At 43.1% G+C, this 13,863-nt stretch overlaps 1 protein-coding gene across 4 annotated transcripts in view; it reads right to left on the reverse strand.

Annotated features, from left to right (window-relative positions):
* The window catches only part of LOC137427526 (nucleotide-binding oligomerization domain-containing protein 2), a 44,833-nt gene that overhangs the window by 20,352 nt on the left and 10,618 nt on the right, over positions 1-13,863 (reverse strand). For all 4 annotated transcript variants that reach the window (XM_078778067.1, XM_068117084.2, XM_068117082.2 and 1 more), the window contains 2 exons: positions 2,139-3,481; positions 527-987 (listed from right to left, as the gene is read on the reverse strand). In XM_078778067.1, coding sequence (XP_078634193.1) covers positions 527-987; positions 2,139-3,481 — 1,804 coding nt within the window. The remainder of the gene's footprint in view (positions 1-526; positions 988-2,138; positions 3,482-13,863) is intronic.

Here is a 13,863-nt window from a genome sequence, read left to right on the forward strand (position 1 = left end):
GGGGAGTTTAGGTGCAAGGGGAGGGATTTGGATGGGAGGGGCAAGAGGGGAGTTTAGAAAGTGGATGATTAATGAAAGACGAACATTGAAAACAAATTGGGTTTGTTGTGATTTTCAAGTTAGCAATCCGGTTCAGAATGATGGAGGAGGGATGGAATGAATGTGAATTTAGACCATGTAGTGAGGGAGACGTATAAGATATTGAATTTCTTTTTTTTGAGGTGGAATGAGTTGGAGAGGAAATTGAGAAAAGCCTTTTAAATAGGAAGAAAAACAGCGTGTTGTAAAATACCACTGAGTAAAACACTGAAGGGGAAAGGTTATACATATTTAAATAATATTTAAACAGAACCGTGAACAATCTTATGTGCACAAAAATACCAACGGGGGGAGAGCCGAGAGGGACCACCACGAGTCACGTGAAGGGCAAACGGTGATTCACATTTTTTTTCACACCTTTTTCACACCTTTCAATTCACACCTTTTCCAGGCAGCAGACTTGGAGAAAAAATAAAAACCAACTCACCGTAGCTCAGTGAACTTGTCAATGCATGGTAAGAGCTGGTCAATGCCCAAATCACCAATGAAGTTGTTGTCGAGACGCAGTTCCACCCGACCTGGAAGATGCACAAGAACGTAGGCCAAATGCGTGCAAGTTCCTGGTGGGAGCGACATGTGATGAAGTTTCATGTGACGTATGGGAATGTCCTTGGCGAGCTGCTTCGCCACAGACTCTTCACCGAACTCGAAGGCGCAACTCGTGACCCACAGGAAGTCATCTGTGAGATGATCGGTTGAGGAAGCCATGTCACTGGGTCGACATCCAATGCTTGCCGCGAGATTGTGGAAGAGGAGCCGCATGCTGCGCTGCAGATGGCGAACCAGGGTTTTGCGGTTCTTATTTAAGGAATGGCAACTTCCTGCCATTGTAGCGATAAGCTTCTCATTATGCTTTGACATTAAGCCACTGAGAAAATGTGACAAGACCTGACGAAGAGAGAGCATTTCAGTTCAGTCCTAAGTTGGCTTCAAAATTCTGACTACATAACAAAAACAAACAGGTAAAGAAAGCGTTAACTCGATTGTCAAAGTGGGAACAACAACAACAACAACAAAAAAAACGCAACAAGTGCATCTGGTCTGTTCGAGGCAAACAACTTCTTTTTTGTTCAATATGATTTTTTTTTTAAAGGTATCAACTTAAGACTTTTCTCTTTGGCCACCTTTTTCTTCGGCAAAATTGAGGCTCATGGGAAAGTGAGATGATTAAGGGGAAGAACTGATAGTGGAGCTACAGTTGGGCACAATCAGCAATGGAATGAACGAATAGCAAAAGAGAAGGCAAAGAGGAAACAAGACAACCTGCAAGTAAGAAGGTTGGGTTAGGTCTGGTTAATTATTGAAGCCCTGGAGGGAAGAGTTCAATTGAAGCGCTTCAGGAAGCCGGTTCCACCAACAAGAATAGAGGTGTGTGGCGAGTCTCAATTTTGGGACGTTAACTGGTAGGGGGACGGGGACGAGTGCTGTCAGAATATTTACATCCTGTTGTTTCTTTAAAGGGTCAGAGGATTGAGAAAGAAGTTCGACCAAAGGAGAGGCAGTAAAAAAAGAAAAGAAAAAGTCACCGACCTCCCAGCGATGTGGGGGCAACAGACGTCATTGACGCTGAATTCAGGGAAAGAGATGCGAGTGGATACTCAACTTATGTTGCCATTACCAAAGATCAGGACACCATCACCATCCATGGACCAATCATGACGAATATTGAAAGTGATACATTGTTTGGAAAATGAAGAGCCCCAACGAGTCAAGACAGGAAAACGACGTCAAAGAAGGCATCGCCGTAACGCAGAGTGACCCAGGAAGTTACACTACAGCCCCCAAGCTTAGCATCTGCATTTCTATACAGTCAAGTGCAGTGTTATCTCAGGTATTGTATGTGAGCGTGGTATGCAGCTACTCCACAAGCCTCAAACATTGCTTCAAAGTAAAAATGCTTTGCAGATTTAATTGCTTTTAAATCAGCAGCTGACAATTTATCAGGTCAGATATTCCTCCACTTGTTTATAACTAACAATGTTCATTACCCCCCCCCCCCCCCCCCAAAAAAAAAACACAGAAGTAAGTGATTAACTTACCTTAAGGTTACTCTTCTTACTTTCACTGAGTTGGGAACGTTTTTGCAAATGTGCATTGACACGACCACAGAGGAAAAACTTGAAAGGAAATGATGGCCTCTGGTAGTTTGGAAAATGCTCCAGCAGTGTCAAAGCGCTGTGGAACGTGGTGAGAAAAAGTGCGGCAAGAAACGTCTGCAGCGTCGTGTGCAGGAAGGAGAAGATTTCATCGATGTCACAGCCAACACTGGAGCGGGACTTGCTGACGAAACCGAGGGCGAGATCAGATTCCTCAATCTCACAGTTGTTTAGATCTTTTTCACGGAAGGAAGAGTCTTCATTGACAAGACCAGCCAAGGCCAACTTGCCCAGGCGCCAAATTGCTGGCTTCGCTTCGTCGAAGAGAGCAACACGACACCGAGCCTTCGTGGTGGTCATGTTGTGCTGCAGAAACACCTGTACCAATGATAACAACACCTCAGTTGTTGTCAGTGTGGATTTACAGCTACTGCTGTTGTCCAGTTCGGCTGCCCGGATGCAGCTGTGGCTTTTTGCAATAATCCAAGAGTATATTGGTAACTGGCACAGACCTCGGATCTGTGGGCTGGAGGTTAGTAGATCTAAGGCCGCCCGACGACCATCATCATCATTCTGTGGGAAGTGCTTTTGGTACGTCAAAACACCTTCAGGAGTAAAACCTGCAACAACTACCGTACGTGCCACAGTAGAGCTGAAGAGTGGTTGAAGGTCTACGGGAAACCGTGTGGTCACCACTTTGGTGGTTTCACGAAGCAAGGTCCCTTGCAGAAGATTTACCAGAAGAGTTGCTACTGAAACTTGACAATCATGTGAGGCACACACTGGAGTGTTCTCTCCGAGTAACTGGCGAAACTCATCAAGTGCATCAAAGCACAAGAGCACACTCTGTGGCCGCTTCAGAATTCGCTGGATTACCAGGTCACGGCGAATATCTGGACAGCAGCAGCGATCAAAAAGCAGTTCATGCAGTGATACTTTACAGTCCAAAAGGCTCAAATCACTGCATCTGAAAAAAAAGAGCATGTCAAATGTTCCATACGACGTTTTTAGTGCCCAGTCACGAATCAATTTCAACAACAGTGTGGACTTCCCGCTTCCTGCATCTCCTGACACGATCACCACGTTCCTGCCTTTTGCAACTTCGGATGGTGGCAGCAGTTCGGGCAGTGTCACGGGACCGCCTTCTTCCCGATCGCTCGTGATAGTTTGCAAGCATGGCTCCACAAAAATACTGTCCAGCTCGAGGGCTTCTTGATTGCTGTATGTTCTAATGCATCTCGTCGCAGCCTCATGATGCTTGCACAATTTTTCCTTAAACTTCTCCACTGCAGCCAGACAGAATAAATAGCATCTACAATGTGAATGCATCGATTTACTGTACAACACGTGGGCGTGCGTGCACGCACACACACACACACACACACACACACACACACACACACACACACACACACACACACACACACACACACACACACACACACACACACACACACACACACACACACACACACACACACACACACACACACACACACACACACACACACACACACACACACACCTGAAGGAAAAAAAAAAGATTTCAAAATCATCCACCTTCAAGGAAATCAATGTCGTGTGCTTTGCTGCGTCACTATTCAAGAAAAAGTAAGCAACACCAGAAGAAGAAAAAACCCAGGCCCTACAAATAGAAACCAAATTCCACCTTGGAGACAGAGATTAGAGACACAAAGAGAGCAACTGCGGAAGGAAGTAGGTCAAATGCAACAGTTTAGGACAGGAAAAAGACACCCAAAACTAAAAAAGAGAATCCAAAGAATAAAAACCAAACATAAAATCGAAGACAAAGACCTCGAGTACTTTGGTACTGAAAACAAACTCAAAATAAAAACGCTAGCAAGAAAGATTAAAAAAAAAAAAAAAAAACTATGAAGAAGGAAACAACAGGAGAAAACAAAACCACGTTTGAAAGCAACCCAAAGAGATTTTACCGTGAATTGGGGAAACAAAGGCAGAATGTGTCAACTCCCCCTGAAAATGGAAAACTGGGAAAATTCTGGAAAGGAATTTTTGAAGATCGAAAAGAACATAAGGAAGCAGAATCCATCCCAAACTTGGAAAAGAAGCAACATCTCGAGGCAATGCCCCAATTGATGATTGATGGAGAAAATTAGAAAACAACTTCAAACTAGAACAATGCGACTGTGTCCCAATATGCCTCTGCAAAGTCCCACAATGGGTAGATGCCCTCGTTCACTGTCCTAAAAATAAACAAGTTTGATTTAAATCCCTTCAGCTGTTTCCAAGTATCACATTTTCACCAGCCATGACAGGTTTCGCATCGATCGGTGAAGCGGTTTCAGAGAAGGGAAATTTTAAAATATCGGCTTTCAAGCTAATATGGCTGCTACACCACGTGACCTACGACATCATCTTTTTCAAACTATATGCAACAGTGGTGTTAGATAATATTTGTAAAATTTTGCATCAATAGGGTAAGCAGTTTCAGATATAATTACTTCATATTTTCCTTCAATCCAATATGGCTGCCACACCATGTGACCAATGATGATTTCGTGATCATTTTTTTTTAATCGCCATGCTTAGTCAATGAAAAACGTAAAGTTTCGAGTCAATCGCTTTGGTGGTTTGGGAGATGTTAAAAAAAAAAAAGGTTTTAGGTTAAATCCGATATGGCTGCCAAACCATGTGACCTATGATGTCATAAATTATATATTTCAATACAAATGAGTCAGAGATCATGTGCATGCAATTTCAGATTTTTAGGATAACGAATTAGATTAAAACATTTTTGGCTGGTGTACCACTTCACCTATGATGTCATCATTATCATGCTTTTGTTCCCATTGGGAGTACTTGACAATGTGCCAAGTTTCAAATTTTTCCATTCAGCAGTTTCTGAGAAATATCTTTTTAATTATTTGCGTTTAATCCAAGATGGCTGCCATACCACATGACCTATGACATCACAATAATCATAAAAACATTATGCATGAGTGTCACTCCTATCCTGAAAGTTTCGCCTCAATCGGACATATGGTTACTGAGAAGAACGCTGTTTAGCCCGTACGGACGGAGAACCCGAAAACATAACGCCTCTGGCCACCTTCGGGGGTGGAGGCATAAAAACGCTGAACTTCAAAAGCCAAGGCCCAGATGGAATTCCAAATTTCTGGCAAAGCAAGTTGATGCTCTTCACAATCACTACGCCAGGACATTTAATGTACTGATCCAAGAGGAAAAGGCAGTGGACGAGCGGCTCGTAGAAGGGAACACCTTTCTCATCCCAAAAGCAGAGGAAACCCAACTACCCCACAAATACCAGCTGGTAACATGTTCACCAACGACATACAAACTGCTTACAGGAATCATCACAGAAATGATGTACCATCATCTAACACAACAAAGTGGTTTAGAGATGGAACAAGTAAATGAAAAAACATGTTATAGGACTACACACCTTTTTGGTTCACGAGTTATCAAGTGATCACTACATTCGTCATGTGTGTGCGTGTGTGTGCGTGTGTGTGCGTGTGCGTGTGTGTGCGTGTGCGTGTGTGTGTGTGTGTGCGTGTGTGTGTGTGTGTGTGTGTATGTGTCGATCTGCAGCATAACTACCCGATATCATCCGATCTTGATGAAACTTGGGTGGGAGGTTTTTTTTTGGTTTTTTTTGTATACCTAATCGAGGCTCGTGAAAGAGCTAACATTTATTTCACAAACAAATCAACCAGACAAACAAAAGATATAAAAAGAGGGAGCGGAAGATAAGATGGGGCGAGAAGGGGAAGCACACAAACATAACATTTGAGAGCAGGGAGATGTGTGGGAGGGAGAGGGCTTGGGGGGAGGAGGCGTGGGAAGGGGGGCGGGGTGGGTGGGAGAAGTATAAAACACAAGGACACCAAGGATTTCCAGGACAGAAGTTGGTATTTCAAAAAAGTGGATTTGGGGTGAAATTAGCGGGGGTAGAAAAGATCAAGGTTTTGGATGGGGGAAGATAAGAGATGGTGGTGAACAGCTGTTTTAAAGACCTGGAGGGTGGAGTGGGATTGAAGAGAGTGAGGGAGTTTGTTCCAGAGGCAGGAGAAAAGAGGAATGAAGGAGTGAAGGTGAGCAGAGAGTCTTGATTTTGGCAGTTTAACCATAAGAGGGTTAATATAAAAATAAATAACCACCTTTAGAGGCCATTTTTCCCCGCAAATCGGGGGTTGGCCTTTTTCGGGAACCGTGGTTGTTGTTGTTTTTTGGTCCCCTTTTTGAAGCAATGTTTTACGGCCGGATGCCCTTCCTGACGCCAACCCTTTTTGCCGCCTTTAACGACAAACAGGGAATTACCAGTGAACTGGTCCTCAATAAGCCGACCTCGGAAGGATGACAGGCTGAGTCAACCCCCCTGGCGTTAATTCAGCGATCGACCGGGATTCGAACCCAGGATCCTAGGATCCTAAGCTGGCACCCTAGCCGCTAGCCCAACACCCAACACCAACCATAAGAGGGTTGCAGGCAGATATTGTGCGATCTGTAGGAGTATTTGGGAGACAGAGCCGAGAGAGAGCTGGGGGGGGCAAGGCCAGAGAGGAGTCGGTAGAAGACGGAAAGACCACCAACCTGCCTGCGGTGAGTGAGTGAAAGGCCCTTGGAGTTAGCTTCATCGTGGGAGATTCCAATGATTCTGAACGCTTTGGTTTTAACAGCGTGAAGACGAGCTAGGTGTGAGGCAGGAGCACCAGCCCAGAGGGGAGAGCAGTATTCCATTGAGCTGCGGATGAAAGCCTTGTATGTGGTGAGGAGCTCAGGTGTGCCAAGGAAGGACTTCGCACGACTGAGGATGCCCAGTCGGCGACTGGCTTTGGAGGCCAGATTTGAAATGTGGTTTTCCCAGGAAACATCATGGCAGATAGTGAGACCCAAAAGCTTGAGTGACAGAACTTCTTGGAGAGGATTATTCAGAAAGTGGATGGGAGGGTTGTCCAGTCGGTCTTTTCGGAGAGACATCGTAAGAGTGTGACATTTGTCAGGATTGAAAGACATGTTCCACTTGTTTGCCCCGTCTGTGATTTTGTCCAGGTCAGCAGAGAGTGAGGAGGCTGCAGACTGCCGATCTGAGGGATGAGGAATGGAGCGACAGAGAGTAGAGTCATCAGCAAAGAGATAGAGATGATTTTCAAGAGAGTCAGAGAGATCATTGATGAAGACCAGAACACTGCCTTGGGGAACTCCAGCCTGAACAGGAAGAGGAAATGAGAAAAACCCATTCAGGGCCACACGTTGACTACGACTTGAGAGGACGTCCACCAGCCATGCGTGGAGATTTCCATGGATACCAAAGGAGGAGAGTTTGGTGAGCAGAGCGGGGTGCCAGACCGTATCGAAGGCATACGATATGTCAAGGGAGACAGCTCTAATTTCCTCTTTGGCATTGAGGACCTCCATCCATTGTTGAGAAAGCAGAAGCAGCATGTCCAGAGTAGAGTGACCAGGTCTGAAACCAAATTGATGATCAGAGATCAAGCCATTGGAGAAGAGGAAAGATTTCATGTCTGAAGCAATTATGGATTCCATGACTTTGCTGATAATTGGGAGAAGGCTGATTGGTCTGTAGTTGCTAGGATCTGTTTTTGCACCATTTTGCGCAAAGCGGTGATGTTGGCTGATTTCCAAGCAAATGGCAGATGACCTTGAGCAAAAGAGAGGGTGAAGAGAACAGAGAGAGGGAGTGAAAGAGCGGAAGAACAGGATTTTAGGACCCGTGGGCTGATGCCGTCTGGTCCAGTTGCAGAATCAGAGTCGAGGGTTGACAGAAATTTTTCCACCTTGTCAGGAGGAAAGGACACAGAGTCTAGGAGCAGCTGGGTACGACTGGGTACGGTGGGTACAGAGGGATGGGTTTGGGACACAAGATTTAGAGGCAAACACAGAGTTGAGGCATTCAGCTATGATTCAGCTATGGTTGATATCATGATCTAGTTGTGTCCTGCCCTGAGTGGGCCTATTGCGCCCATTGTGGGCGGAGCCACGCCCGAAAAAGATGTCTTTTTGAGGGTATACGAGTTCAAGCTACATCTTCTGTGGGGTTTGGTGGAATCTGACAGGGGTTTCGATATTTGGTTAGGCCAATGTCATGTGTCCAGCCCCACGGAGCTCAATTTTTCATTTTTCATTTTTATTTATTTATTTATTTTTTCATTTAATTTTTCACTGAATTTTCGGTATTGTGTAGCTGACTAACCTCACAACTGATTATACATTATTTTCTATCTCATTTCAAGGTCAGCAACCTTCGTTTTGACATTTCCGGGCCTGGCCTGTCCGGGCCTGTTTCGGTTATAGTCCGTCCTGTCATTGAATACCGCTCGCTCGTGAACCATCGTCGTCTCCTGACTTGGGGGTTTTTTTTTGTTTTTTTTGTTTTTTAAAGTTTTAAACCTTTTTTTATTTGTTTATTAAATTTTGATAGATGAAAATGTACTATAAAAGAGGACCGTGTGCCAAATTTCAGCTCTCTCGAATGTATGGAACCTAGAAAATGAACGGCTCAAAGATTTTTTAAACGGGACAAACAAACAAAATTCAGATGAAGTTAAATAAAAGTGTAATAAAAGGGTTGTAAGACAGCCATTCCATGTCAAATCATCAAAGAATCTGCTGTCATCTCTCAGATTTTTGTAAAACTTTGGGAACCAATTGGGACCCATGAAAAACGGCAAGAACTCAAATATTTTTGCTAACAGCCTCTTAATTAGTGAGATACAGACTAACGAACTTTGGACTAATTAGCGCGACGTCGCGAATTCAAATGGCCATATCTCTAAAAGTATAACACCAAGAGAGCTGGTTTTGGTGTCATTTTAAAGGTATTTTCATGCCCTATGAATTTGTCTGGGCAACATTTTCCTACCTCCAACCACAAAAAAGTTATCACAAAATATAAACTTCAATTGTGAATCCCCAAAAAATGTATCCTTCAAATTTCCTCAAATTCATCCCAGAGGTACCTTATGATGTCAAGAAGCTTCCACATAAATTTTGTGATGGGCACTCCAATAGTTTCTGAGATATGAGCAATAATGTACATGTACGTATGGCATATAGGTTCGAAAATCAGCATTTGTAATGTATTATACAATCAATAAGTGAGTTCAAGTACACAGTGTTCACTAACCTGACTTAGGTTCACTAACCAGTGTCACCGATTTTCTTGGTTTTGGATTTCACATATTTATCTGCAGCAAGTCTCTTTTTTGGAATAGGTGATTCTCCAATCAATCCCAAAGACTCATTCAGTGTATTCAGTTCCATTTCAGGAGAATGAAATTCAAACTCCCCTGAACTGCCTGGTATTGGTGATTCACCTCCACCATCATTGTCCTCACTACTGCTAATAGCGCTGCTGGTCACTGGTAATGGTATTTCACTCTGAGTCTCTACCACACCTGGTTGTCTTTTTGCCAGTTTCTTACGACACTGGGTACAGATTTTCTGTGCACTTTGCAGTTTGAGGCTTGGATGAGCGGCTATGGCTTTTTGGTTAACAGCTCTCAAGCCAGACGACTTTGGTTTTTCATGAGCTCCAAAGGGATTGCAGCAGGATTTCTGCTTCAAGATGAACTTTTCCTTGGCAGTCGTCATTTTTCTGCAGCTCCTTCAGAAGTGAACTGCCAATTTCTGTTGGTGGCAGGCCTAAGCATTACACTAAGCCAACTTGGACTTTCCCTGGGGATCTTAGACTGTGAAAGTTGCATCACCTCGACTTACCCACATGGGAAATCCCAGTTGGAATTCCCCAGATGAGAATTCCCCTCAGGCCCAGTTGAAAATGAAAGTATATGATACTTCAAAGCAATTGATGGTTGTTCCCTGTGTTCCCTGTCATGGCTAGGTTAGAATGATTGTATAATACATTACAAATGCTGATTTTCGAACCTATATGCCATACGTACATGTACATTATTGCTCATATCTCAGAAACTATTGGAGTGCCCATCACAAAACTTATGAGGAAGCTTCTTGACATCATAAGGTACATCTGGGATGAATTTGAGGAAATTTGAAGGATACATTTTATTTGGATTCACGATTGAAGTTTATATTTTGTGATAACTTTTTTGTGATTGGAGGTAGGAAAATGTTGCCCAGACAAATTTATAGGGCATGAAAATACCTTTAAAATGACACCAAAACCAGCTCTCTTGGTGTTATACTTTTAGAGATATGGCCATTTGAATTCGCGACATCGCGCTAATTAGTCCAAAGTTCGTTAACCTGTATCTCACTAATTTAGAGGCTGTTAGCAAAAATATTTGAGTTCTAGCTGTTTTTCATGGGTCCCAATTGGTTCCCAAAGTTTTACAAAAATCTGAGAGATGACGGCAGATTCTTTGATGATTTGACATGGAATGACCCAAGAGAGGGTGTTATGGAACAATGGGAAGACACTGCCTGGATAGACTATAAGAAACCTTTTGACAGTGTCCCACATTCGTGGATGATAAAATGCATGCAAATGTGCAAAATTAATCCCCAAATAATCAAACCGATTGAGAAAGCAATGGAGCTCTGGAATACCACATTGATATTACAGCACTCAGAAAGAAATATCGAAAACCAGATATGAAGATACGACGTGGAATCTTTCAGGGAGACACTTTCCCCCTTCAGATTTGTCTGGCTCTGGACCCAATAAGTAACCTCATCAATGAACAAGGGCACAGATACACACTAACAATCAATAGACAAACATCAAAAGAAATAGGAAAGGTGACATCTACTATACATGGATGATTTAAAGCTCTTCTCGCCAAATGACAAAAAATTGACAGAACTAAAACTAGAAAAACTGTTCTCCGACGACATTCAAATGGAATTTGGACTAGACAAGTTCGCCAAATGCACATTTGTACAAGGTAAACCAACAAAAACAGACAACATCAAAATTGACCTTGAAACAACAATACAGCAGTTCGAAAACAAAGCATCATACAAATACCTCGGAATAGAAGAGGGCCACCAAATATGTCACAAACAAATGTGCAAAACAATCGCCATGGAATACCTACGTAGAACGAAGCCGATCCTGAAAACATACCTCTCCCCAAGAAACAAAATCAAAGCCACAAACAAGCTCGCAGTACCAGTGTTCAAATATAGCTGTGGAATAATAAACTGGCCCCAACCAGACATCAACACAAGAAAACTCCTTACCATCCACAAAATGTTCTACATAAACCAGTGCATCCTGTGAATGTTCCTGCCGAGACGAGAGGGAGGGAGCGGCCTGATGGAACTCAACCAGGTGCACAGAGCGACGAGGGTAGGACTAGATGAGTATGTGAAATGCTCAACAGACTATCGGATGCAATTTGTAAACAAACATGAACATAACAAACCTGAAAAGTTTTCCAAACTCACCTTGCAAAGAATTTCCAAAAACAGGTGCGAATAGAAGATGCCACACAGGAAAATGAAACAGCAACAAATACAGCCCCAACAATTGCAAAAAAGACAAAATAAATGTATGAAAATAAATATCAAGAAATATACACCGACAACTGGGAGAATAAAACCACCGTTTAGAGGCCATTTTCCCCCGCAAAGCGGGGGTTGGCCTTTTCGGGGACCGTGGTTGTTGTTGTTTTTTGGTCCCCTTTTTGAAGCAATGTTTTACGGCCGGATGCCCTTCCTGCCGCCAACCCTGTTTGTCGCCTTTTTTTTTTTTTACGATAAACAGGGAATTACCAGTGTACTGGTACTCAATTTGCCGACCTCGGAAGGATGACAGGCTGAGTCAACCTCCCTGGCGTTAATTCAGCGATCGACCGGGATTTGAACCCAGGATCCTTGGATCCTAAGCTGGCACCCTCGCCGCTAGCCCAACACCAGGGATGGGAGAATGGGAGAATGACATGACATGACAATGACAATGACATGACAATGATGGGAGAATGACAAAAGGAAAATACAAAACATACGGACAAGTGTAGATTCTTCAAGACAGAAACAGAAAGTATGAGTCACCTGCTCTCGGGATGCAAAAAACTATCAGAACAACTTTATACACAAATGCACAACAAAGTACGCAAAGTGATTCATTGTCCTATCTGCAAAAAGTAAACATTCCAGTACTGGAAAACTAATGGAAACACGAACCAAGGCCAATCATTGAAAATGAGGACGTCATGCTCATGTACGACCTGATAATTCCATCGAGCGTGAACATAGAAAACAAAGCATCGCGTCTGGACATTGTACTCAGGAACAAAAAGGAAAAGACAGCACTGATTATTGAGATATCAGTACCCAGCGATTTTGGCCTAAACAACACAGAAATCTCAAGAAAATGACCAAATACCAGGCTCTCAAAAATGAGGTCAAGAGATCTTGGAAGCTGAAGATAGTCAAAATTGTAACCAGTGTAATTGGAGATTAGGAATGACAAAGAAGAACCTCACTGAGATTTTGAAAACCAATCCTGGGAATATTAGCACAAATAAACCACAAATGGAGGCAAACCGGGGTTCGGTGATGATCCTGAAAAGAGCCCTTGGAACAAAACTTTGAAAAAGTTGAACAGCTTGGTCCATGAACCGCGATCCCATACTGAAGAGTAGGTGGATAGTTTGGGTCCTGGGCGGCACCCGTAAATGGAGATATGGAGATAACGACCAACGACCGCACACGCGCACACACACACGCACGCACGCACGCACGCACACACACTCTCCAACTGACCTAACCCGAGTGTGAAGAATCAGTTATAGCTTTGTTAACAAAAAAGAATGTGTTATATAAAATTAGCAATCAAACAATTAACTTCTGTATATGAGCAATTCCATGACGCCATGGACATGAACTTAAAATAATAATGTTGAAATTTTATTGAAAAGATAACCTTAATTTGTTGTGCATACCTACAGGTATATGAAACAAACTTTCATATATGTCAAATCAATCTGTCGTCTTTAAAAAAAAGAAAATAACATCTCAATTACCTTCATGAGGTTCGACCCATCAAAATTGTGTTCCATAAGGGCCAATTCAGAATCTCTTGTTAACTCAATTTTCAAATCAGTATTCCATGTAGTTACATATTTATCAGTGGTTTGTTGGGGCTGACAGGAGGGTACAATCTCCTCCTCCAAGCACTCTAGCTTAGGTTTGAATCCCAATGCAGCAAATAACTGTCATCCCGGTGTTTCACAGACAGGGTGGCGATTCATAAATGTGTGCAGTCCCTCGGATGGACGTTAAACGGTGTGTCCTGTCTGCCGGCGTTAGTAGGTGAACATTAAAGATCCCATGGTGTCTTTCGTGAAGGGCAGGTGAGCTATCGCCGGCACCATGGCCAAATTCCAAATACCTACCCCAACCTATAGAGGGCGGCATCAGCGGCATAGCCATGCCCTCGGCCAATAATGCTACCCCCTCAGCCTTGTGCTACGTAAAAAAGAAGACAGTCTGATTCTTTCAGATAAAATAAATTTGATTTATGACTCTTGCTCAATAAGGTTATGGAAACATTTTGAAGTTGAAATGTTACAGATCATAAGGCAAGTTACCAAAAAGACAAGTCCACCACTGAAGGTGGACAGAGGTTATGTTTCACAGCAACAAAAATAAAAATTGACGAGTATGACAATCGCTCCGGTTTGTGTGCGTCTGTCCGCTCGCCTATACTTGCCTA

Source organism: Myxine glutinosa, chromosome 5 (assembly GCF_964187855.1).
Source record: "Myxine glutinosa chromosome 5, kmMyxGlut1.1, whole genome shotgun sequence".
NCBI classification, from domain to species: Eukaryota; Metazoa; Chordata; class Myxini; order Myxiniformes; family Myxinidae; genus Myxine; species Myxine glutinosa.